At 41.9% G+C, this 27190-nt stretch overlaps 5 protein-coding genes and 1 long non-coding RNA gene across 9 annotated transcripts in view; 3 read left to right on the top strand and 3 right to left on the bottom strand.

Annotated features, from left to right (window-relative positions):
• The window catches only part of LOC136423483 (uncharacterized), a 150004-nt gene that overhangs the window by 7203 nt on the left and 115611 nt on the right, over positions 1-27190 (bottom strand). The gene's annotated exons all lie outside the window — the stretch shown is intronic.
• The window catches only part of LOC136423484 (uncharacterized), a 72156-nt gene that overhangs the window by 591 nt on the left and 44375 nt on the right, over positions 1-27190 (bottom strand). The window contains exons 2-7 of the mRNA XM_066411650.1: positions 4326-4341; positions 2652-2736; positions 2117-2220; positions 1418-1570; positions 585-779; positions 124-276 (exon numbers count right to left, since the gene is read on the bottom strand). Coding sequence (XP_066267747.1) covers positions 124-276; positions 585-779; positions 1418-1570; positions 2117-2220; positions 2652-2707 — 661 coding nt within the window. The 5' untranslated portion in view covers positions 2708-2736; positions 4326-4341. The remainder of the gene's footprint in view (positions 1-123; positions 277-584; positions 780-1417; positions 1571-2116; positions 2221-2651; positions 2737-4325; positions 4342-27190) is intronic.
• On the top strand, positions 8898-11729 carry LOC136423526 (BPTI/Kunitz domain-containing protein 4-like). The gene is made up of 5 exons (XM_066411717.1): positions 8898-9008; positions 9455-9565; positions 10345-10470; positions 11201-11305; positions 11565-11729. The coding sequence occupies exons 1-5, from the start codon at positions 8939-8941 to the stop codon at positions 11594-11596; spliced, it is 444 nt and encodes a 147-aa protein (XP_066267814.1). The 5' UTR covers positions 8898-8938; the 3' UTR covers positions 11597-11729.
• Positions 13480-14027, top strand: LOC136422543 (uncharacterized). Its single transcript, XR_010753633.1, has 3 exons — positions 13480-13573; positions 13705-13803; positions 13928-14027. It is a non-coding gene; the product is annotated as an uncharacterized lncRNA (long non-coding RNA).
• On the top strand, positions 14131-19817 carry LOC136423273 (ankyrin-1-like). Its single transcript, XM_066411393.1, has 9 exons — positions 14131-14259; positions 14501-14599; positions 15849-15979; positions 16216-16528; positions 16682-16864; positions 17219-17529; positions 17706-18267; positions 18659-18695; positions 19302-19817. The coding sequence occupies exons 1-9, from the start codon at positions 14131-14133 to the stop codon at positions 19595-19597; spliced, it is 2061 nt and encodes a 686-aa protein (XP_066267490.1). The 3' UTR covers positions 19598-19817.
• Positions 24122-27190, bottom strand: part of LOC136422336 (sodium- and chloride-dependent glycine transporter 2-like) — a 31565-nt gene continuing 28496 nt past the window's right edge. For all 4 annotated transcript variants that reach the window (XM_066410025.1, XM_066410027.1, XM_066410029.1 and 1 more), the window contains exons 12-15: positions 26519-26618; positions 25875-25975; positions 25231-25398; positions 24122-24358 (exon numbers count right to left, since the gene is read on the bottom strand). In XM_066410025.1, coding sequence (XP_066266122.1) covers positions 24218-24358; positions 25231-25398; positions 25875-25975; positions 26519-26618 — 510 coding nt within the window. In that variant the 3' untranslated portion in view covers positions 24122-24217. The remainder of the gene's footprint in view (positions 24359-25230; positions 25399-25874; positions 25976-26518; positions 26619-27190) is intronic.

The raw sequence follows: 27190 nt of genomic DNA, 5'->3' as shown, positions 1-27190 counted from the left end.
TTTTATAACGCATTCGGATGTCAACTAAAATGGCGTACGTTCTTACTGTGACGTAATCAGTTTTGAGGGTTTTAAACATGTCTAATGTCTGGATGTTGTAGGTATAGTGACGTCAGAACGTACCGTTTCTGTCGTAGAAGGAAAACAGGTCAGCCCAGGTCACACCGTCTCTAAGTTCCTGGAAGCTGAGCATGTGGTCGTGGTTGGTGTCGAGGACGTTGAAGTAGTGATGGTCGATGAACTGCAGCGCCTCGTCAACGGTGAACATCATGTCACCTACACAGAAAAGAAGGTTCTATTGTTAACTCGCTTTATCTGTGCGTAAAGTAAAGCTCTTACCAACAAGATTTTGCATGCCAAGTCATTGTGTACGGATGTGACGTCACATAATGAACGGATGTGACGTGTCATAATGAACGGATGTGACGTCACATGGCGGTCAACACATTTGTGTAAACTCTTTTATCCGAATTTCATCCAGATGAACTGTATTTATATATTGGCTACCAGGATGTCTAACCTTCATAAACGTGTAAACTCTTTTAAAATGTAAATTTGAGATCATGGTAGAGTTTTGTACGTACCGTCGGTGTCCAGAACGACGGCGACTACGGACAGGTTCAGGCCGGCCTCACACTCGCTGAGGGTAAGATGTGCGTCGTTGTTGGTGTCCAGACCGTCGACAGCCTGCCTGCTTACGCGCACCGGCGCGGGTCCGTAGGCCGCGTCGTACATGGCGTAGAGGCGATCCGCCTCCGTACCATACAGGAACCCGTCACCTGAAGGGATTAGAAAAAGGGCAAACAAGAGTAATGTTAAAAAATTACCTCGGCGACGTGTACGTCTCACGATAACTTCAGGAACGGAGATAATTAAAGTTAATAAGTCGCTTAATACTAAAAAAAAGTGTCCCCTAGCTGCGAAGAGAGAGTAGTCGGCCCACCCAATAACTATAAAAGACAAATGGTAATTACGTAGTAGGATGCACGTCATTTTCGTCAACATTTTAGCACGATAGAGCTTGTTAAACATACCAGTACGTTCGACGTGTTAGAATGAAAATGTATTGTTAGAACCCATTTGAATGTTCACAGAAGTGACGTATGTCTTCATTGGGACGTAATCAGTTTTTGTGCACTTGTATCCATCTATTGCCGAGATAGGGTGAAAGGTATGCCGCATGTTTATGTCGGAACGTACCATTGCTATCATAGAACGAAACAAGTGTAAAGTGAAAAAACACCTTTGCGACGTCTACATCTTGAGATGAAATCAGGCCAAGGGAGATGTGCAGTTCTCAAAATAATTTTCGTACTTCACAATTTCTCTCTAGACACGTAACATCACATTTCTTATTTGTGAATTTGACTTCATCTATTGCAGGGCTTGTATAGGTAAAGTTAACATCGGAACGTACCGTTGCTATCGTAAAAGGCAAACAGATCGGCCAGGGTGAGGCCTGCCTGGATTTCCTGGAAGCTCAGCATGTGGTCGTGGTTGGTGTCGAGGACGTTGATGTAGTGGTGGTCGAGGAACTGCAGAGCCTGTTGAACGGTGAACTGCTGGTCCACTACAGACGAAGAAGAGGATATTTGAGTTCTTTTTTTTAGACAGCCAGATGTGTCTCTCCTCTGGTTACGTTTGTAAGCAGCGGCGAGAAGCAGATCTGCAGTTAGAAGCTCCGAGGAAGGTGTCTGAGAGACACCGAGATGTCAGCAGGTGTAAAAAAAGCTTCAATATCAAAATATTCAGTATCCTATTCTCTACCTGAAGGACGAAGAAGCGTTTCGAAACGAGGAGGTTTGAACTCACGTTACTATGGCATATTGTCAAGTACTGTCCGCTATTTTGGATGATTGATGATTGCAAAGTAAATTTGGTATATTTTAAACGAATGTTCTATTCGATAAACTTTCCCACAGAGAGAGAAGCGATTGATTTTTCACGTCTGCTTGAATTTGTGAAAGGATTTACACTTTTACACATGACGGACGGATATGACGTCACATGGCCGTCGGATGTGACAACATGGTCGAAGGATGTGACGTACGCCTCCTGTCTGAAAAAGTGTAAACTCGTGTGAAAAGTCGACATGAGATATAGCATCGGTACGTACTGTCGGTGTCCAAGGCCACCAGGACCACATCCAGGTCCATGGCGTTGTCCACTTCGATAATGGTGAGATGTCCGTCGCCATCAGCGTCCAGAGGAGGCGTCTGCCTGCGTTCAAAACATCAAGAAAATTTCACACCTTTTCCATAATTCTACTATCAAGAAATAAATCAGGTTATAGTCAGCCGAGACAAAACAAAATCTAATATAAGTCTTTGTGTTCGTAAAGGGATCGTGAAATATTTCAATTTGGATGTCAGCGTGTCGGCAAGATCCATATTGGATAGTAGTACTGAACCCCTGTTCTTCTGAATGCAAAGCGAACACGCTACCCACTACCACTACTATAGCACAGCTGACTCACTGAGATTATTTCATCGTTTTAGTTCCATATCAATAACGACAGCGGCAAGATAATACGTTAAAGAGAAATCGCACAACAAAGTACGGCAGTTTTACGCTTTGCGAACGATCATTGCAAACTATAGATTTCTATAGATGTAAATGGTCCTAAGATCTGAAGGGCGTTCAGTACATACCTCTTCATAGGAGAAGCGGCTGCAAGGGCAACAAAGAGCAGAAGGAAGGGAGTCATGGTTGGTTTGGTTGAAGTCAGGATCTCGACTGAAAAAAATGGGTGTAACTTAACGTCATTGATTGGGTAGAAGAGAAATCTGGTGCGTGACATTCATTGTTCCAGGTTTGGGATAGAAAGCTTGGATTTTTCTGAAGACTCCGTCACAAATCAAGCCAATGCCGGTGACACCGGCAAACTTGTAGATCGGCCAACGCTCGCTGAATTTCAAAATCACCCGTCGACCGTATTTTTCGCATAAAATCTACCCCGTCACAAATTGGACGGGGCTCGGGTGACGTCCATCGATCACAAATAATTATATGCTCCGGCCGGCCGTCGATAAGCCTATCAATGGTCCAAGGTCTCACCAACACCAGCACGACGCTCGCCCGAAGCACACCAAACTTATCAGACTACGGTCGTTATTGTAGGAAGCCCAAGTGAGGCTCACGCTTGGCCGAAGAGTATTGGTGACCTCCGACCGGAAAAAAAGGTTTAAAAGCGTCGGATTGCCGCCCGACTATTGACCGTTGTTCGGGCAAGCTTCGGGCAACTTGCAAGCTCAACAATTGTCCCCGAGAGATCGCTGAATTTGAGGGCAGCGACCGGCAAACGTTGGCCGAACTGCTAAAATTCGCCCAAAGCCCGCCAAGATCGACAGGACGCCGGCCGTATTTCGACCGAAAATGCCGACTTGGAACTCGCAAACACGTCGGCCGAGCTCCACTCTTGATTCGTGACGGGAGCTTTAAGATCGAAGGGTACGATGACTTGAGAGGGAGAAAATGTAAAACAAGGCCCGACCATATGGCCTTTAAAAATCTTTCGCTTAATTCAAACTGGCCGTTCGTAATAAGATTGAAAAAAATTAAATTGAAAAAAAGCTTCCGACAAGGCACTGCTTTTGAAGAAATACATGGCTCGGTCTTTTTTGCAACAGACGAAACGCTCCCAGTGCTCCTTTCCTACATGGAGTACGTGGGGTACAGAAATGCTGTTGTTAAAGTCATATGTCTAAAAAGTGACGAACAAAATTGCTTACATATGGAAAATCTTTGCTTTTGATGCGATAAATTGTGCGTCTTTCGATGGAAGCAGAAAAGAAAATGGAGACATTAAAGTGAGGAAGAAGGAAAATTAGATCATTAGGGCGCAGTCACATTCATCCTACGACAGGTGTACAGCAAGACATTGAGGACATTCTTGGCACAGCCGACGTCTCGGACATGTCGTAAAGCCCCCCTCTCACTGAACCCGCGACACGCTGGCGGCGTCGCTGTGTCCTTAACTGGATTTGTGTTACCCTTGACTTTATGATGGGAATACCATTCAAAACGAACAAGTATGACCAAGAAGACAACAAAACACACAAAGATTAAAAAGATTCGTTTTTTGTCGATGAAATTCGTTGAGCGATTTGTCAATTCGACCGTCCGCAGCGACGCCGCCAGCGTGCCGCGGGTCCTGTGAGAGGGGGGCTGCTTAAGAAACCCAGTTGCAATCGCCGTGATGGCAAAAATTGCCGTACAGCCTTGTCGAAGCTTTTTCCCGTCAATATCTGGCTGAAAGTCCTACAACCAAACATATCGCACGACGAATGTAGCTGCACATGTACGAGTAAGGCAAGCGTACTTACCAGTATCGGCGTCTAGGAGCTGGAAGGTGCGAGTGGGGAGAGGGGCAGAAATCTTAGTCCTAATATAGCCAAAGTATGAGAAGGTCAACAGCTTTCGGGCAAAAATAGATATTTGTGCCAATATGAATTTCTAAATATAATTCCATTAATGTTACGTAAACAGCCTTTTATGATAACGGTAGAACAATCGAGATGTCAAGGATGGTATTCACAGGAAACCCACGATATGGCGCGAAGGTTTAAAAATCATTAAAGTTGACATTATGATCTAGATAAACTCAAACTCAACTAGGATTGTTCTTACTCAAATGTTATTAGCAAACGAAGATGTTTAACTTGCAACGGCTAGATTTTGCGATGTGAGCTTTTGAGGCGCGGTGTTGATTTTTCTACAGTTTCCCGAAGCGACGATATGAGACGTCTAAGATTATGGGATCCGCTAGGGCCTCTCCACGTATCTTGAAATATTTTTTATCCCCGTATATGCAAAAAGAATGTTTTTGAATGTGTTGATACACTATCGTCATGTGCAGTGGCTAAATTTGTAAGACTGTCTATACGAACGATATTTTGTTTTGTATTTATTTAGCTATTGATATGTATTAAGAGTGACGTTGTGTATCTTAATTTGTATACGTTGATTGTGTTCTCGTCCACTTTTTGTCATATTTGAAACATACGAAAATCGTCCCGTTTATGAGTCATAACGATCCATGTTTCATGCTGCATGTTCCTTGCGTCATTTTTCACGTTCTATGGTCCATGTGCCGTGTTCCATATTCTATGTTCCACGTTCTATGTTCTATCTTCCATGCTGCGTGTTCTAAATTTCGTGTTCCATGTTCTATGTTGCACGTTTTATGTTCTGTTCCATGTTGCACGTGTTCCATTAATTTGTCATGTTCCATGCATCCCGTTCCATAGTTCTCGTTCCATACACCGATTTGGGTGCTACTGGTAGGGGGTGCGGTCCCATGCTCGAGGAGAACCACACCTCAGCACGTTAAAGAACCCGTCAAACTTACTAATAACAACTATATTACAACTTATAGGTCGGTTGGTTGGTTCTGCAAAATGTGCAGAAACAAACACACACACACACACACACTGTGTAAAGTACAAGTAAAGCAGGCATCCTCAAACTGTGTAGAGGCCGAGAATGTTGTCGAATAGCCTTCGTCGCATTTGATCCTCACTGTCACTGAGTCGGGCTTTTCTCTTGGATATTTCAAACTCAGGGACAAGAGGTGCTATTTTTGTGAGCCGTAACCTTCAAGTGGCCTTCATGTCTTGTTACATGATGAATATTGAGTAATAAAAAAGGATAGACTCGTTGCCGGCCACAAATATTTGCCCGGAGGCCCACCTTGCTTTGCCAACCCGCACCCAGCCGACAAGGACACGAGTCCTTGCGTGTTTAGCGTTTTGTACGTGCTTTGATAGATAATCGCCAAGCAGATGTTAGAGAATAAGGTAGTAACATTCCCCAAATCTCCCTGTCTTACGCGTCATAACAACGGGTAACCAACAGAATGTTTATACGGAGAGTCCAATAAACAAATGAAATGTAGCACGCTCATTGGCTTTATAATTACGTCTCATTCGAAAAGAAGGACACATCCAATAGTGCTAGCCATCACGTGCCTAGCCACTGGGGACTAAGGAGTCAAGGTGTGTCTATGGAAAGTTTGGATATCTTTTTACTTTTAGGCGTCTCAAAACACGTTAGATTTTGGACACTAAATGAGCTCATCTGTCGAAATAAAATGATTTCCGACAACATACGACACACTCGATATGAAATACAGACACCTTACAGACATTCAAGGACATTATGTCCCCAAAACAGCAAACTCCTGATTTATTTTTAGGCTTGGGTGAAGGTTAGTGGAAGCAGGGCGGCTTCCGAGTCAACATTTGCGAACGGAAAGGTTCAGCCATGATACATGTATGATGCAATGATGTTCCAAACTTGCTGACATCCAATAGTACATACATGGCGTCGCAGGGCCAACTGGTTTGGATTTATTTTCAGTCCCACTCTAAACGATTTCTACCGAACCTTTCAGCGACGGGTTAAAATAATTGAAATAAAAGACTTAAAGGATCAAGTGAAGGATTCTATGGCATTGCCCTTAAGGTGAGTGAACTAGGGCGGCTTGTAAACATTTGCTGACGGAAAGGCTCAGCCATGATGCAATGATGTTCCAAACTTGCTGACATCCAATACTAGACATATGGCGTCAGGTCCCGGGGCCAACTGGTTTGGATTAATTTTCAGTGCCACTCTAATGATGATGATGCCACTCTTAACGATTTGTACCGAACCTTTCAGCAATGGATTATTCATCCAAAGAATGAAATAAAAGACTTAAAGGATCAGATAAAGGATTCTATGGCCTTGCCCCTAAGGTGAGTGAACAAGGGCGGCTTGTAAACGTTTGCTGACGGAAGGGCGCAGTCATTGTGTACCTCTGGGGTAATTTTAGGCCTCAAGGACGAGCAAGGTAGGCAGCGGGAGGGATCTGTGAGAAAAGCGACAAATGAGTTTTTTTTTTCTAAAATTGAGAAACCGTTAAAAATGACATCTGGCTGGGGTGACGTAAAGTTCTTATACGTCTCTGTATGTAGTTCCACCAGGTTCTCTTTATTGATTCCTACATAGACCGTCAAGCAGCTGGCTAAGAACCTAGCATATTGTAAGGATGATAGCCCGCCTGGGTTGTTATTGTACATATTTCACCTTTTCCTTTTTTTTTTACTTTCATCCGTTCTCTTGTGTTGAATACAGGTAAGAAAAAAGAAATAACAAAACGTCTAAGAGGTGCGACTCTCCTCAAACAAGAGACCTCCGGCTCAGTTTAACGCTTCATCTTAAGGACTGTAACCCTTAAGCCCCTATCTCACTGGACCCGCGGCACGTTGGCGACCTTGCTGCGTCCTAGCGATTTATCATCGATAAAAACGAATCTTGTGTGTTTTGTTGTCTTTTAAGTAATTGAAGAGGATGTTGCTCTTAAAGATGAAGAACTCCGTTCTGTCATGCTCGACAGGAACTTGTGGAGATACTCTCCAAGCAGAGGAGTGGGTCCGGCAGGTTTTTGACGTGTTTTTAGGCGTTTTTGTCGGGCTTTCTACTTTGTCATGGTATCTTTCTATCTTTAATCCAGAAAGATAGTGGGTTGAAGATAGAAAGATACCATGACAAAGTAAAAAGCCCGACAAAAACGCCTAAAAACACGTCAAAAACCTGCCGGACCCACTCCTCTGCTTGGAGAGTAATGTGGAGACACTTGTGTCACCCCACAGAGGCTGAACTGAACTGAACTTAAAACTGTCATACTTGGACGTTTCGCATGATATCTATCATAAAGTGAAGGGTAACACAGATCCAGTTTAGGTCGCGGCAAGACAGCCAACGTGCCGCGGGTCCAGTGAGAGGGGGGCATGACCGGTTACATGTAAGCCAGGTTAGTGACTTTGACAGCGAAGACGGCGTTGGTTCGAACTCTTGGCCAAACATGCTATTTTTGGTTGAGTAAATTTACCTCCACTTGCTAATATGGATGCCGTTATATCGCGAGTTCCTTCCTACACAAGTGGCTTTTTGTGTTTTGTTTGTTTCAGCAAGGCCATGTTTATTTGATTATATGGATGACAACCACGCGCGCATCTATTTTCGCCCCCCCCCCCCCAAGGTTGCGGGTATACTGTAAGTCATACAAAGCAGCTGCAAAATTAGAAAGTACGTGCTCTAAATTGCAAAAATATATTTTGAAAATACTAATGTCGTAGAATGCCAAAGTCAATCCCAAAGTCAAAGACAAAGATGTAAAAGAACAAAAATAAGAATCTATTTATCGGTAAAACATGCTTTGTGTGTTTAGTTTAGTTCATCTTCCTGACCATGTGGATTTCCTAATGAAAGCGACTTTTTTGCCGAACTTTTTATTTTATTCGCACGCTCGCATCAGTTTTGGGGTTTTCATAGGATGTCATCCTTTTAATCAAATCAACATGGCCTTACCACAAAATTAGTAATATCGTACAAGGATATGGCTGGCATAATTGATCTCGTGAATTCGAATTCAGGATTAAATAACAACTTCACAATTCTCCAGAATCAAACGAAATAGCTAGGGAATCCGATATATCATATTTTCCCACTGCGTGCATGAAGCCCTCGACTATTTTTTCCTATGTTAGATAAAGCAATCGTCACAGGGGCCTTGCAATGCCAAATGTTACCTTGCAAAAGAAAACGTTTCAAAATGGCTGACATCTAATTCTGGACGTATGACCTCACGGATCTGCCTAGTAAATTAGCCGTTTGAGTAACATGCTTTGTCTACCTCTCCCAAATATCATCGAGCCTTCAAACAAGGGATAATTCCTCCAAAAAAAAAAAAAAAACAAGACTACAAGGTCCGAAGAATAAAATTTTTTATGGTCTGCTTTCAACAGCCCAAGGTCAAATGCTTTTTATGTTGATTCGTCCCCTGGTATCGTCCAGCTCAGAAGGGTGACCTTTGACCCACAGCTGTTTTGATTCCCATAGAGTGTGTTTAGACATTACAATAATTACTAGTGCAGTTGTAGTACTAAGAACGAAGATGGGGATAATTTTCCTCGCCTTCCTTGCGTTTTCTTTGCTGAATTTGGCGTCACCAAGAGACCTGCAAGGTAAAAGTAGTCACCGAGTTTTCGACCGTTAAATCTGGATGCAAAGTACCGACAATTTTCATATTCTTACAGTCAGTGTAAAGAGTTTGGTATGCTCAGTCAATGGAGCCCCCCTCGAGTATTCTCCTGACACTTTTTTATCGTCTGTTTTTCTAAGTATGTAGAACTTTGTGTTTTCTCGCAGTTGTCATCATCATATAACGTTAGCCTATTCAAATATTATCAGATTTTCTCCCTATATAAGCTTTTCCCAATTAAAAGCTACCCAAATGCAATATAATGACATGAACGTAAGGCTTAAGCACCAGTGGTTATTGCTCGTTATTTGTCATACCTCACTCTGGCCAATGATGTTACGGCCTCGACATCAACGTCAAATGGGGACTCTTGATTGGCCAATTGGCTAGATAATGACCTGAGCTATCTTCCCGTTGTTTCCACCCTAGATGCGCGGGCCTGCACCTTTGGCGAATCGTGGTTCACGTCATTTTGCACTTTGACCTGTTCCGACGGTTTCGCCAAGGACGAAAACGGCTGCGACCTCTGCCGATGTGCAGGTAACTTGCAGCTTAACACTGCACGGTAATGGAATGGAACAACATGAAATATGATAGAATGGAATAGAATAAAATAGAATAGAATAGAATAAAACATAATCGAATGAAATAGAATATAATAGAATTAGATATAGAGTAGAATAGAATAGAATAGAATAGAATAGAATAGAATAGAATAGAATAGAACGTAGTGGAATGGAACAGAACAGATCAGTATAGAATGGAATGAAATGGTATAGAATCTTCTGTAGGAACAATAGAATTCCAGGTTGTGCCGCTGTACATGTTTTATTGTTTTGTTTTTGAAACATGATACTAGGAACAATTTCATTGAAACGAAAAGTTGTCCCAACCCATGCACACACAGTAAATTATCAAAGTGAATAATAATAATAACGTACATATAGAATCAGGTGGGCTTAAACACAACCACCAGAACTGTTTTATAATATGGCGACATCAAATAATATATTTTCTCCCTCTTCTCCCCTACTTCACTCCTTCACTCCTTTACTCACTCACTCATAACCACCCACCCTCGTACAAACACACTCGCACACTCACTCAATCTCGACTCACTCTCATTCACACACTAATACACCACAAACACACACTCCCTCCCTCTCTCTATCTCTCACATTCAACCCCTCACACACACACACACAAATACATTCCCTCCCCCTCTCTTTCTCTCTCACCCCCCCCCCTCCAACACACACACACACACTCATTCCCTCACACACATACACACACACTCACCCTCAACCCCCGCCCCTCAGACCAGCCGCCCTGCCCTCCCCACGCCTGCGCCCTGGTGCCCGATACCCCGTACGGCCAGGCCCCGTGTCCATTCGGGGTGGCGGCGGACGAGGACGGCTGCATCGGCGATCCCTGCGACTGCTACCGTGAGTATGGCCACACATCATCTCAATTATCGAAAAGAGTAGGGGTCTTTCCCGGTGTGAGTGGATGAAATAAATCTGTCGGGATTTGCTGTCGGGATATGCAGATTGTACTCTTCAGTACAAACCTGGTGTATTACGCCATGAAGCGGTTTACCGGGTATACAAAAAGAGACCCTATGACCACCCCGGTCAAGGGACCGGTAACCGGTAATACATGTACAAGCAAACAAACTAATCATTACCTTCGCTTAGAAGGTTGTGTTTTCCGTGCCGATTGTGTTTTAAATTTGTCTTTGTTTATGTTTATGTTTAACAGCAGAGACATTATAGACCAAATTTGAATGGAAATGACATGACAATGGAAATGTAAACAACTGTTGGAATTCGTCTTTCAAAGAGATCTATAACTTTTATCATTTTTACCTAAGACTTTTAGAATGGTACAGATTACTTTCTCTGCTAAACACTCAGCACTGATGAGAAAGAGTATGGAACCTGAACACACACCAGTGAACTAGCCTTTTTTTCTGTCATGGTACTTGCACACCTGTGTGGCCCAAGGGCTATAGAAATGGAGATTTATTTATTTATTTATTTATCAATCTTTAGGGTAGTCCCTTCAGTTAGCATGATAACTGATTTCCAAGGGAGCCCTACATAGGCACAGCCCTATACGCCGTGATGTATTTTAACTTAGTTGACTTTTGTCCATGTTACGTTGTGTTGTCAGAGCAACCTGAAGGATGTAACACGATGCCGTGCTACTACTGGACGACATGCGCGGTTTACCGCACGGACGGGAACGGCTGCGCCATCTGCTATCCTCCCTGCGCCGGTAGGGGGCGTTTTTCTATAGACAATATCTACAATATCTATCAGGTTGCTTAGTAACTAGAAATGGCCACATAGTTTGCCAGAAGAGTTAACTGGCCTATGGGTTGCAATTGTGACATGTATCAGCAGTTTTAATCAGTATTTAGTCATGACTTAGGGTGTTAGAGGGATACTTAATGCAAAGTTGCACTATTATATGCTGATACGATCATTGTCTAAACAACCAAGATGTTTACCGTTAATTTTTTTGTTTCCTACAGACGGTTCTATGCCAGGCATCATCATCGGCTGAAGTTCCCGTTTAATCTGCTAGGCGGCGCACACTTACAACATTTGCAGAAGTTCAGTTTGTCTGAGCCATGCCCCTTATGACGACACAATCACTTGGCACGAGTATGCGTTGAATAAACGGTTCATTCTGTGAGATACAATGTGTCCAGGGTGGTCATTGAACATAGACGAAAACTTCAATGTAATTCTAATTGGAAAATGTTATTTGAGAAAAAGATTATTAGGTCAAAACCTCTAGAAACATATTCTTATAAGCGATATTTATGAAATTCCCCAAATTTTCATAGAATATCTTATGGACGATATTATGGAAAATACCCACAGACACAGAAAAATCCAATCTTGATCCCTTCATAAAATAAAGAGGGCTTCAGTACAATCGTATTAACGTGAATGATTAAAAAGGATATATGTTTTCATCCTTCCCATAACAAATAGCATAGTAAAGTAGCGGTAATATATATCTTTACTGTTTAAAAGAGTACATTAGGATAGTCCATGCGAGATGTAACAAACTGAGGAGAACACATAAAAATCACCAGTACTTTTGGACCCCACTAGAGGAGAATGGAATAGTCCAGTTAAGTCATGTGAGGGTTGTTAAACAATCAGCCCACCTGGCGGACAGGTAGGCGGAAACTTTCCCCACCGTCACACTTCCCGACTGAGATACGTCTTTCCTGATTACCCGTACTTGAGACGGCAAGGAGGACACTCAACTTAGCACGTACAAGACGTACAACCCAAGCAAGATGTCCAAGAGGGAGCTCGAGCTTGAACGGGCCAAGAGGGAGCTTGAATGGGTGAGCTCTTTTACTTACTTTGCGTAGTATTGAGATGCAATGTTTGTAATTTTAGCCCGTGGCACTTGTGGCCAGTTCAAGATGATTAAACTCTACTGCTTGAATGGTAGCATAGCAGGTAATGTTACAATGAAGTATTTGAGATGATCACATTTCATTTGATGTTTAACCAGGATTGGAGCAAATGAACAAAGTTTATGTTTCAAAAAAATTGGGTACGCTTTGTACGTGACCCAGCGTCTGTGGACTTTGAACGTCTGATGCCACTGCTTGATAACATGTTTACCTGGTGACCATATCGCACCTGAGAATTTTCAACAAGACTCGCTGTTGGACTGTTGGAAGAACAAATATTGACGAAGACGGCTGATAACTTTTAATGGGTACAACAGTTGGAGGGTCCGTTTATAAAGTTCATTACATCGTTTTAAAGATATGGAATTTTATTGTTTCGTCTCCTTTATGAAAATGACTGGAGTCTACGCATACATATTCACGTTGATTCCGAGCAAGCTTGCAGTGTTTTAATCATTACGTAATAAAAAAGAAAGTTAATGACTACTAAAAATAATACATGACGCGATATCCTTAGAAAAGTAGATCTGACGGTCATCAGATAAACTAGATACTAGTAACGGGACGAGTTACGATATGTACTTTGTTGCTACCTCTACGTATGTACTGTTGGCATTGCTCTCTATACATCATGATGATGAATGCCACTTTCTTTAGGAACTTTTGGTTGCAGCTCGGGAAGGAGATGTAGAGACAGTGGAGCGGCTGATCCGACAGAAAGTTGATGTCAACTGTAGGGACGGCTGGGTAAGTAGGGAGGCACCACTTTTTCTGTCACGAACCTGTTTCAGCAAAGGTCAAAGGGGGCTGGAATTAGGTAGCTTCCCATGCCAGTAAACCATGTTTATGGTCCCTAACATAGGTGGCGCCTTTTCCTTGCCGAGTCTCGTGGTAATCCAGTTCTCATGCATTGCTGAAAATCAAAGATTCGGATTGATTTTCGAATAACAGGTGTGTGTTCCTATTATGATATGATACCATCTCTGTCTCTGCCTTAACAGCATGGAGCCACGCCACTTCACCGTGCAGCTTCAGGAGGACATGTTGGTGTTGTTGAACTCCTCCTGAAGGCTGGAGCACAGGTGGACAGTAGGAATAGGGTAAGGGTTGATGCTTACTACATGTGATTGAAATGTTTGGCTGTTGAACATAACGCATATTAAGTGTTTATTATGATATGTAGACAGGATTCTGTTACCATGTCATGTCATCTCTGTTCCTGTTGTTACAGTCTGGAGACTCGCCACTTCACGAGGCAGCTTCAGGAGGACATGTTGGTGTTGTTGAACTCCTCCTGAAGGCTGGAGCACAGGTGGACAGTAGGGATCTGGTAAGGGTTGATGCTTACTACATGTGATTGACATGTTTGACTGTTGAACATCACACATATTTAGTGTTTATTATGATATGTAGACGGGATTCTGTTACCATGTCATCTCTGTTCCTGCTGTTAGTCGGAAGCCACACCACTTCACCGTGCAGCTTCAGGAGGACATGTTGGTGTTGCTGAACTCCTCCTGAAGGCTGGAGCACAGGTGGACAGTAGAAATCGGGTAAGGGTTGATGCTTACTACATGTGATTGAAATGTTTGGCTGTTGAACATCACACATATTTAGTGTTTGTTATGACGTGTAGACAGAATTCTGTTACCATGGAATGCCATCTCTGTTCCTGCTGTTACAGTATGACAAAGTCTCACCACTTCACAAGGCAGCTTCAGGAGGACATGATGGTGTTGCTGAACTCCTCCTGAAGGCTGGAGCACAAGTGGACATTAGGAATCGGGTAAGGGTTGATGCTTACTACTGGTGATTGACATGTTAAGTGTTTGTTATACATATTCGCTGTAAAGATAATGAAGATATGCTACTCTTACCATGTAATGTAGGAATGTGGTAAGTGTTGATGCTTACTACAGTTGATGTGCATGTTTTGAGTGTTGAACGTCACACGTGTTAAGTGTTTATGATGATGATACGACAGGCTTCTCTTTCATGTATTGTCATCTCTGTCCCTGCTGTTGTAGTATGAATCCACACCACTTCACCAGGCAGCTTTAGGAGGACATGTTGGTGTTGCTGAACTCCTCCTGAAGGCTGGAGCACAGGTGGACAGTAGGGGTCACGTAAGGGTTGATTCTTACTACTTTCTGGTGATTAACATGTTGGAGTGTTGCACGTCACACATATTTGGTGTTTATTATATCAATGCCAAGGGTGGTGCGTGGGAAGAGGAAAAATAAAAGTCTAAATGCTAAATTAGGCTGCATATCTGACCGGAAAATAAATCAAATTTCCTTGCCTTCAAGTAATGTTGGAATCATTGAAGCAAAAAAATCCTGCCCTGTTATTTTGTAATCACTGCTAAGGAGAAACCGTGATAAGTTTTGGGAATCGAAATACATTTAAAAAGCATACATATCCCTTTGTGGCAGCTAGCCATTCAGTATCTTACTTAGATAAAGTATATACCGCTTACCGTTACAATTTGGTATTTGCTGTTGTTACAGTTACTTGAATTTTGAATATCTGACTGTTAGATTCCTTTGACAGCTATTAGCTATGTTGCCTGTTACGATGTTGTAGTATCTCCCTGTTACCATGATGTTTACAGCTGCACCAAGATCTGATGTTTAATTAATAGTTTATTGCAAATCCATGCCCGTATGCTAATTGCAGGTTGACAACAGTGTCGAGATACAAATGTAAGGTAAAACAAAGGTATACATGTAATACAAGATCATACTGTATTGCTATTCTTAAGTAAGTTTCTATATCTGCAGTACTAATGCGGGTTTGAAGATTTCTTCTCTGAAAGCAGTGGAAAATAAAAAAAAGTCCCATACTTTCAATGATGAGTGGGTTGGAAGATTTTAAAAGGAATATGCGTTTCTGTGTATTTCTTAATCTAGAAAAGTTTTTGGAGATTTCGGATACTTTGGTGAATAATCTGTTTCTTTCTGCTTCAAATTCGGGACATTCGCATATAAAATGTATTTCATTTTCCACTGCCTTCGTTGCACACTAATGCCATGTGTACGTATACCTCGTCCTTCATTGGCGGAGACGCCATCATATGATATTGATTGTGTGTAGTTTTTACACCAACAAATTAACCTTAAGCTCTTTATGATTAGGATATGATATGACATCAAAACTATCATACATAGGGATTAACATAAGTACATAATGTTTAGCGTCAGAATGTAGTATGTGGTCCATGCTTCATATTATAAATCCCTTCGACCACATGTAGCATACGCATCTAGCCCTCTGGGCATAAATATGCAATATAGATTATTACACTCACTTCCTAGAAAAATATACAAATAACATAACTATCCAAATTCCCTATTTCTGTTGTTTACTGTACAGAATGGCAAGACTCCCGAGGACATTGCAGCAAGTGAAGACGTCCCACCCAGGTACTCTCCTGAGAGGAAAGATCGTGTGCTGGAGGGAAGGAAGAGGATTCTCGGGCTTTTAGCTGTAAAACTGGTGGTCAGGTAAGTGAAAATGCGCTGCATTATAAATGTAACGGGGACATTAGGAAAGCTCTGCTCACACTAAAACATCACATTTCAAGACAATCATGCATGTTCGGTAAAGTAGAAATCTTGAAGAAGGTAAAATTGGAAACTTTAGATAACTGTTTTCTTTATACACGGTGAAATTAAGAAATCTGAGAATTTTCTTCTTTAAATCATGTTAATAATGTTTTATGTTTTGTTATCCCTTACAGACGCAAAGTTGGTCCAGAAGGAGGTGAACTGCAAACCAAGCCTTGTACCGTTACTGTACCACGTGGGGCAGTTACCATGGAAACAGAAATTACCTGTCAGGTCATCAACCCCAATGACGTCACTCTCCCCCTGAAGGACGGAGTGATGTTAGTGAGTGACATCATAGAGCTGGGTCCGCACGGGACAACCTTCCTCCAACCTGTCACTGTACAGATGCAGTACAGCAGCATGTCGTCAGGTGGCGCCAGGGAGGCCTTCGTGTGGGTCACTGAGGACGGGTCACAGTGGACGGAACTTAAGACGACTGAACGAGTACGTGGACAGACATACAACTATTCTATTAAATAGAAAAAAGGTCAAACCATGTCCTACATAATTCGACAACTCAGCAATTGAAAATATCTATTCCTACGGGTACATGGCGTCTATGATAGCTAATGTGTTCCCTTTTTGCTTTTATTTCAGAACGAAGGCACACTTGCCGTGTCGGTAGAACATTTCTCGATCTTTGCCGTCATCAGTCAAACCAAAGAGGACACATTTACTGTGCTTACAGAAGGGTTTAAACAGACGTCATCAACGCAGCCTGCAGTACAAATCAGCTTCCCAGGACAGGCTGTGAACACAGATACACAACTCACAATGCAGGTAAGGATGTCATTCAGTTGCAGCAAGTGCAAAGGTTGCCAACGAGGTCTTGCATTCTGAAGTGCATCATTTAGCGCGATCGGCAGCATGTTTCGCCCAGAACCCATAGGTCACGGGCTCGAAACGACTGGTATGCCCCGATGTTGTGTCATCTCGATATCGCCCCGCCAATTGTAAGCTCGAGCTCCTCGCAATTCAGCCCCTGGCTGCGAAGAGATTGTAGTCATCCCAGTCCGATTTTCTGTTGGAAAATTCACTGAAGTTACGCTGTCCAGCGAAGTGATGTTGCTATAAAGTGTACGAAGGTGTAGTCAATACTTGATATGACACAGGAGTATGCTTCATTGATTGCAGGTGCAAGAAGTTCCAAAAACAGCAGTTGAAAACTTGAAAGCGAAGGACCAGTCTTCCCGCGGTCTTGTCAGCACCAGTCCGATAGTTAACGTGGAAACTGTGTCTGACTCTGAAGTCCAGTTCCACAAACCAGTCACAGTGCGAGTCCCACATCCTCAACACTACATGGGCGTCTACCATGAGGGACCCACCAAACTGAAGGTGATGTCATGTGAGAAAGGGACAGAAGACTGGATTGATGTAACAGCGAGCATTACGAACATGCAGATTACAGAGGAGTTTGTGGAGTTTGAAGTCAGCCATTTTACCAGGTACAGTAATTTTCTCACCACTGATAAGCTAAATGCTCAGTAAAGCACGAAGTGAAGCGTTGCAGATTGTGAAATGTTTCAAGGATTAATTTGATCCCAAAGATTCGTTCGGTCATGGATTTAAAAGAGTCAACGACAATGATAACTTAACTTAAAATTGTATATTCCGTTTCCAGATATGTTGTGCTTGTTGTTGAGGACATCTATCGTGGCGCGGAGGAGCTAGGGCCGATCGCCTTACACCTTTGCCGATGGCTTCAACATCGTGACGTGCAGTTTATACTGATGCAGCGGGATGACAACGTAAAAGAAGTCATCATTGAATGCAAACCAGCTGAAGAGGCAGAAGCAGAACATACAAAGCTTAAGCAAAAGGGTTACAAGGGCCCGTTGCCTTCTGATTCAGTGATCATATTCGAAGGACAAAAAGTAGAAGTGCGTTTGCTCGATAATGTGTCAATCGCGTCATCCTGCACGCAACCACACATTACCTTCCACAGTCAGAGACGTAACCGTCTCCAAATTCAGGTCAAGGGCCAAGCAGATTCAGACGGCAACGGAACTGTTGCATTCTTTGCCTTGCCGCGCATCAACGTCCAAAAGGGGAAAGATAAAAACTCAAAATTAAGGAACGTGCGCAAGAAACTCGAGAAACTCGGGCATCCCTCCAGCGGAGATCTACTGCCAGAAAAGCTTTGCGAGCTCCCAATCCATGTACCATGTGACACTGCAAAAGAGGTAAAGCAACACACATGTATCTGCTAATAATAGTTACTCAAGCAACTGGGTAAGATTTTGACACATCCAGACGTTTCAGAGTAACCTTTTTTGGCATATCTTATTACCTGGAAATCTGGAAAAGTTGAAAATAGTCTCAGATATTTTAATTGCTGCAGATTTTTCATTCGTTCATAACCTGTTACAGATTATTCATCCCTACTCTATCTATCTTTTATATTTATTTTATCTTTTTTTAATACAGGTACTAGACCCATAGTAATCACAACAATAGAGACAAATAAACAGACTTAACACATAATATCCAAATACACTGCCAAATAAAACTAACTTAACGTTATGTACCAACAAGACAAGCAGGTGAAGATTTAAGTTATTCTCATATTTACAGACTTCAGAAGGAGCTGTAGGTGGTGCAACCTTGAAAGGTAAGATAACATTGTTTATACAAGGAAAGGCTTATCTATTGAGATGCTAGGAGTTGTTCTACTTTATTTCCACAGTTATGCCATAGCGTCGACATCTTTCATTGTAAGATGAACTGCAATGCAGTGTGTAAATAACAATGGTCCCCTGTCTATGTTCTTACAACTTAAAGTTATAATGCACTCTTATATTATGCGCATGTAGCTAATATCCTCGATACACTCAGCGTCATTTGTGTAACGCGTACGCGAGGACACAACGAGCGCGATTAATGAGCAGGCAGACTTCAATATAACATCTCAGTGGAACAACAATATGGCGAACAGAGCCGTTAGGTCGATCTAGTGACGTCATGGATTATCGGACTATACCAATAATAACATAGGGATGTAGCATTCCTGCCTTGTTAAGATAAGGCAGGTCAGTGTGTCTCAAAAGTAATTCGGAGACCCCATTGCTTATCATCATCATATCTTGCTGCTCCAGTTGTCGATCCATTGGCGGGCTCTCAGGTTGGCCTCTCGTGTAAAACTAAAGATAGCTAATTTTCTTAGACATGACGGAAGTTCTTTACCAAGTTATACAATGTGTGCGCCCTGATCTTTCAGGCGTTGGGAAGCATTTCTACTACATCAAGAATCATGTGAGCACGGACTGGGAAGATCTGGCTTTCCATCTCGGATTTCCAGATTTTGACATCAAAAACATCGCCGGTAGAAACCGCGACGACAAGTCCCGCTGCATGGACATGTTGAATGAGTGGCAGAAGCGAGAGGGGGACGCAGCTACCATCGAAGTTCTGAAGGAGGCTCTGTTAGGGGCAAATCTGCAGAGCGTCGTGGAAGGTCTAGATGAACATCTAGAACAAATGGGCAGAGTAGGTGGTGTCCCAGCAGGCAAATAAATCTAGAAAGTCTCAGATTGAGAAGTGCATGAATGATGTAGGTCATTATAGGTTACGCGTTGTTTCGCTACATTGTCATTCGCTACAAAACGTTTCGCTACATGGCGAGTCGCTTCGCTACATGGCACAAGTTGTTTCGCCATGTGGTTGAAAATGATTTTGCTACATTTTACAGTATAAGAACATAATTTTCATATTATTTTAATGTCATTCTGTACCGCAGCATTTAGAAGTCTTTTGAATGACATGAATCTGCAGCCTTTGGGGCGTTATATTATTATGATTTACGACATTCAGGAAGGTCAATTTGACTAACATTTCAGGCAGTTCTTCTTCTTTTTCTATAATTTTTTTTTTCATTCTCAATTCGTTTTGTGCTGTGTATTGTAATTTCTATAAAGCTGTTGTTACATTTGTTATCCTTCTGATGTTTCTGTTTTGGAAAAAAAAACAACGTTCGTTTATCAAAGTGTTTGGTTTATCTATAATAGTGCTAGTGATTTTGTTTCTGTAAACCCGATGTAGAATTTGATAGTTAAGAGATGTTTTTGAGTTTGTAGATGTTTGATGTAACGTTATGTCTAGCTAAGAATGTCCTGATGTTTTGCATTTATAAATGGGGCCTTATGTTGTATATGTAGTTCCATGATATGTTTGTATTTGTAAATACTCTGCTGCTCTTGAATCTGTAAACAGGATGATTTTGTATTTGTTTTGTAAACGCATTAAAGCTTTGAATGAAGTAAAGCCGTACCCTTCATTCAGTCACACAAATGCACACACACATCCTTACATCTACATACATACCGGTATACCTCAAACATACACCACACACAGACGTACACACACTTACACAGCACATTCAGACACACCACACACACACACATAGCGTTGCACACACACACACACACACACACACACACACACACACACACACACACACACACACTCACACACACACACACACACACACACACACACACACAAACTCTGCTGCAAACACCACAGATTCTGTCCTTGGTGCTGAACTCCATCCACACCTACAAAATAGTCTGTTGAATTTTACACCCCGAAAACCTCTTTCCACGTACCTAGCACCCCCGCCCAAAACACACCACATCCACACTACGCAAACGCGCACACGCACACTGCTACACACACACCAGGCCTCGTCCTCGGTCCACACCTTAGGACTTAATACACTGCTATGATCCTAAGACACACAAACTTACTAGTGGGTTTCAAGGCGTTCGGACGTCACAGTTCTGTCCTTTCTCTACAACGCGCATATTCGAGTATGGAAGTTCCTCAACATGCCATTCAATCTCAAATAAGCCGTTTGTTTGGGGTGATACTTTTCCATTGGGTTGAGTTTCAAGTAAGAGGTAGTCCTCACACTCACTGCTTTTAAACACACATACACACACTGATGCTCTCTGCTAAAAACACACCAGGTCCTATCCTTGGTGCTGACCTATATCCACACGATGACACCTACAAAGTAATCTGTTGTATTTTACACTCGAGAAATCTCTGTTCACATGCCTACCACACACACACACTGCTACCAACACACCAGACCCTGTCCTTGGTGCTGACGACCATCCACAGATAAGTTGTACATTATAGTCATCTCTTCTACTTTTACACCCCTGGAAACTCATTCCATATAACATTCACTCAATAAGCACACAAAACCGATGGATTTTCTTCACATTTATTTCAGCTAAAAACGCACCCTAACAAATATAATGCCTACTTCACATGGGTAAAAACGAAGGAATAAAACTGAAAGCAGCAGGAAAATTTACATGCTGGCGGCACACACGGTGTGGTTTACATCATGCCCGATACAATAAACTTGCTGCATAGATAATATATTCTACTGATGATTGGACCTCAAGAACTTATGATTAATATACCACTATGATCCTAAGACACACAACTTACTAGTGATTGTCAAGACGTTTGTACTATACATTTCTTACGCTCAACGTTCTTTAAAGACAGGCAGACTTAACACATGTTGTCACAAAAGTCCCTTACAAAAACTCACAAACATGTCAATCCTCTTTTCACCCTGCCTCGACCATTTTTCTGTTTATCTCTTTTATTTTCATCTAAAAGTGTCCTTTTTCACTGATCATATCTACATCTGTTACATGACGTCATTCGATGATGGTCCCAAAGCTGTGCACATGTTTTGATGATGTCAGCACACAGATACTGATGATACATATTTTCCTATGGTAGTAGCTTCTCAAACTATACAGTTGGTACTACTGATCACATGTACATATTTGGAAGCAGTCTACATTGGATCTGCGATATGTTGAACAATAGTACATGCACTCACATGTTGTATCCACCAAACATTACATGATAAATAACATCATCAAAAACAGAATGGTTGCACCTACTGGCGGTAAAAATATACATCCCTCCATATATGTATATCATGATTATTCATATATATTACATAACAGCTGGGCTAATTGATACGGAAGGCAAAGATATATCTTCATAAAAATAAGACTGACTTTGGCCACGCAAAGTGAATGTACAAAAATACTATCACTAGTGAATCTCGTATTGAAAGTATATCTTCTAGAGTCTAAAAGCATCTTTATCATTGTGAACGTGTCTTTTATATAATTGCATGACAGACTTTTTGATTGGTCAGATATGGCAGGTTTTGTGGTGATTTTCAGGCATCTTTGTACAAGGCAAAAGTTCTGGAATTTTTCCAATAGCAATGGTCACAAACTGACAAGAGTTTTAAGAGCCTTGGCGAAGTCTGATATGTACAAGTTATTGTTGTTTTTGGTTCTTCAATTTTTTGAAAGGTTTTCTTGATAAATTCTTCAAGTTTCCGAGCATTTGAGAGTTTCTGATCAAGTTTAGCTGTTTTTTTTTCATTGGACATGTAAGCGTTGAGTGATCTGGCACAATATTGCGACTTTGGTTCTATTGAATGAACAAATCTATACACAGTCACTGTACGTAGCAGCATAGGTGCCTACACAAGGAGTTAGTTTGCTTTGTCCTGTCCACCCCCCCAAAGACAAGAGTGGTATGGTCTGTTATGTTTTCATATGACTTCTTGCCATCAGACTGTTCCATTTCTAATCGTAGGGTCCATCATGAGGATGAATTTGAAAAAGTGGTTGCTTTTTAACGTTGGAAATGGAATGGTACATTGAAGGAAATTTGTGAACGCAATGCATATTAAGCTACTAAAATACACGATCTTCTATTTTTTCATATATCCTAAAACCCAGCACCTACTGACATACACAATACCAAGCCTTAACCCATTCCCTGCTAGGGGTGCATCCGTGCACCACATTTGTTTGGGCTACAGCACAAATTAGCTGGGTAAGGGTTAAAATGAATTGTAAGACACAGTCCCGAAAAAAATCATCTCTCAAATATATATATACAAATATCAGCAAAAACTATCTTTCATACTCAAGTACTCAAACCACAAGCTGATTTTTTTTGTTGGCATTTCCAGACCTGGACAAGCTTTTTTAAGAGTTTTCTTTATTTTCAGAATGGAAAATATCCCTATGGCACTAGATGTTTGTCTTTCTTTCAACGCAGTAAAAGTAAGTATAGCAAGATATACATGTACGCACCACGGAGGACTAAAATTTGGGGTCTCAACCTCAACTTTGGTCTCATCAACTCATGGGTTCAATCACATCTTGATTTCATTAAAAGCTCAGCTCCTTTTTTTGCATTTTTTGCTTCGTTTCAAAGACGTGCCTTGGAGAAAAAATAAATGTCTACAGCGAATTTATTTGTTTCTAAGGCGCATGTGGTCACAGAGCAACACTGCCAGCGACAGTGAAGACAACAGTTCATAATCATTCAGCTGTAGAGAAACTGTCACATTCCATTCTGCACTGGCTCTTTAAAACACTGCTTTTGCACATTCTGCACATTTTTATCCAATATTTGACTTTCTCACGTTAAAAACTCCTTGTATGGTTTTTCTGGCATAGTTTAATCAAAGTTTTTGATCTTTTCGAATATCTACAAGCACAGTCTCAGATTTTCGCTCCAAAAGGAATCGTCAGAGACTTCTAGTCTGATGCGAAGAAGAGAATCTCGAACGTTGGCAAAAGCCGAGCTTTAAAGAGATGCAAAGACTATGATTAGCTTGATGCAGAAACCTGCATGAAACTTTATCTCTTCTGGTGAATAACATTAAAGGCAGAGTTGGACTAGCTTCCAATTAAAGTAAGCTGGCAAATCCATCGATCTCATTGCGTCTTAAACAGGGCTCTGAGCAGCATTCGTCATCTCTTCAGTTGACAAAGTTTTGTCGCTCATTCAGGCAAAAATAGGGATCATATCATGATCTTGCCAAACAAAATGTGTGATAGATTAAACTCTGTCAAAAAGTCAGGAGTCATTCCCGGCAGAAATTGAGATGGCAGAAGATAATACAGATTAGGTAGGTTAAACCCTGGTCGGTCAAACACTGCCAGAACATTGAGTAGTCGTTTCCAGCAGAAATTCATACGACGGAAGAGAGCTGGCAAGAACCCTGGTCAGAAGCTAGCTCAACTCTGCCACTATGAGATGCCTTAACGTCTTACATCACGTTGTCTAAAGTTTCGTGCCATCGTTGGGTGTGTACTTGGCCCCGATGCCAGAAGAGGGGTTGGCCATGTGAGCGTACCGTTCGTCGCGGTGCCGGGCGAGATGTGGGCCCCACGTGTCTGTCGGAGTGGTCACCTTACGAAGACGCTGGAAGGGAAGGAAATACAACAAATTTAGAGACTTTGGAGAAATCATGGCGAAATTTTACTTAAGCGCTGCTATGTTCAGCTATGATATTACTTTTAAGTAAAGCTTTAAGATAGGAAACAACAAATGTGGAGAGGTCACCTTACGAAGGTGCTACAGTGAGAGGAAACAAATTCAGAAATTGTGAAGAAGATGGGCATAGTTTTGCTTTAGCAATGGTCAAAGCAAAGTCTGTTTTTGACTGTTTAGCCACATGTTTTCCAGTAGAATTTGACACTAAAATGTAGGAACATAAAAAGTGCATTTTGTGACCCAGCATTAAAAAGACCTGCTCTGCAGAGATGCTTCACAAAACATTTGAAATTCTACAAGGCGTATAACCATGATCTCTAACAAGTGACTTTCTGTTAGAGATCACGGTTTCTTTCTGCTAACAGAGAGAAACTGTTAGCAAATACCCAGTCTGGAAGAAAGCGTTAAAGGCAGGCTAAACTTAATTTCGTAAAGCATACTGCAGTATGTTGAATATACCACTAAGACCAGTTCTGATCATGACTTGTTTTACATGAGTCCATCATAGATTAGCATTTTTACAATATTTGAAATTCGCGGTGTGGTGATGTAATACTGGCGATATCAAAAGCCCTTTGACCTTTGAGACGTCAGATTCCGGGCTTTTGACATCGCCAGTATTACATCACCACGCCGCGAATTTCAAATATTGTTAAAACGCTAATCTATGATGGACTAGTGTAAAACAAGTCAGAACTGGTCTTAGTGGTATATTTAACATACTGCAGTATGCTTAACGAAATTAACTTTAGCCTGCCTTTAAAAAGTCTACAAAGTTAGGCCTAGAAACTTAGCCTCACCTCCATGAAGGAGCCGGGGGTCACGATGATCCAGAAGATGGCGACGCCGGGGATCCAGATGGCGCAGAAGACCAGAATCAGGTTGCCGAGGGTAACGGCCCAGAGCGGGTACTCGTAGTCTCCGTACGACACGTCCTCGTGGAACACGAAACTGAAGATCAGCACAAACTGGAGGGGAAAGAAAGAATAGAAAATTATTGATTTTGTCAGTACAATGCGTAGCGAGTAGCTTGCCTTGCATTCCGTAGGTTGCAAGCTCAATCTGAGTCATAACAAATGCGAAATCGCACATACTGCTTTCTCTGCTTACAACTCAGCACTTGCAGTAAAGAGTATGGGAGTTAAACGCACACCACTACCAGTGGACTAGCCCCCAGCTTTAGTGGTAGAACAACTGTAAGATGTTGGAAGGACTTTAACTTTTACATTTTGCCTCCATATCGGTCTTCTACATGTAGAATCGTACCTCAGGCAATTTTGGACTCCTAGATATCTTCTGACACACAGATGATGATGACAACTCAAATAGACACAAAGAAGCTGTGTACAACCTCACACTCAGGCTGGTAATAAGAAGTCAGAGGCTAGACAATAATTACAGGAAGAAAGAAGGAAGGATTGAAAAGACGTTAAGTTGAACTGACCGTGAGCAGAGCGGGTGTGATGAAGGCCCAGTTGGCCTGCCAGTAGTAGTTGGGCTGGTAGCCGGCCATCATGGCAATGTCCTTGCAGAAACGCCTCAGACCTGGAAAGGAACATCATTTTTAGTTTTTCTCATTCGCAAATAGTATCATCACTTGGTCAACTGCTGGCTAATAGCTAAGCAGGGTTCTTTGTACACAGTCAACCACTCATAGTTTACCTGTCATTTACATTACAGGGGCGACAATAAAGCTGATTCACTGAAATGCCACTGAACCTGTTAAATTACTGACAGTCTCATTTCAGTACTGATAGTTTGCTAAGGGCAATATCAATGACTCAGAGGAAAGATAGTGGATGCTGTCTTAAACCTCTGACCGTTAACAAAATCTATCCAGCTACCTTAATGTCTAACCTTTATTAATGGACTAAGAAGCTCATTCTCACTTACTCACTCTCCCATGGCTTAGTCAGCCATAGGGGCAGCATAGTGTTCAGCAAAGCTACTTGTGAACAATTATGTACTTAATATGCATTTTAGTACTTAGAATATTGTTGTAGATTGTTTTTCTGTCTAATATTCATGCATTTATCACATATGATAAATAAGGAAGAATCTCCTAGTGAACAACTGAGTTGCACCTACCGTAGAGATAAGAGATGCCGATGCACTCCATGATGGCCACAATGATGAGAGGGTAGGTCCCAGCGTAGGAGTCGATCAGCTGCACGTGGTAGATACCAGCCTACAGGAGGGGGAACAAAACTGTTAGCATGGCAGTTTAACGGATCCAGGTTGATGGTTGAAGAGTCTTGTCTAACTAAGCCAGCTATTGGGAGAATACTTGCCAGGGAAGTTTGTAGCCTGAGTACCAGCCTCTGTAGTGACCGCTGGCTCAAAAAAATCGCTTGTTAACCGTATTTAGCAAGCAATTTTGTTTTAGCCAGCGGTCACTATGGAGGCTGGCACTCAGGCTAGGAAGTTTGAACAGTCCATAGGGTTACCTGACCGTGGACTGACTTTTCTGACCAATTATGCCCTTTTTTGGCAAAATTTTACCATCCCTTACCCCTGTAGGCAGGCCTGGTGGAGGCTAGGAGAGTCACCCTTTTACAAAACAATAACATTCTCCAAAGCAAAACGTTTGTTCTAAACAGTTGTCCTCAAATACAGTTGGGGCTTATTCAATAGATTAAGTTTGAATGGCAGTTACAGTTGGCCAAGTCCTTCAGTGTGACATAGCCAGCTAACACTAATCTTTTTTGGGCTGCAATTAACTGGAGTGTAAAGAATAACTTCAGTGATGTGGAATACACC

This window comes from Branchiostoma lanceolatum, chromosome 17 (genome assembly GCF_035083965.1).
Source record: "Branchiostoma lanceolatum isolate klBraLanc5 chromosome 17, klBraLanc5.hap2, whole genome shotgun sequence".
NCBI classification, from domain to species: domain Eukaryota; kingdom Metazoa; phylum Chordata; class Leptocardii; order Amphioxiformes; family Branchiostomatidae; genus Branchiostoma; species Branchiostoma lanceolatum.
Note: the sequence above shows the minus strand (reverse complement) of the source record. Positions and strands in the feature narration are given on the sequence as shown.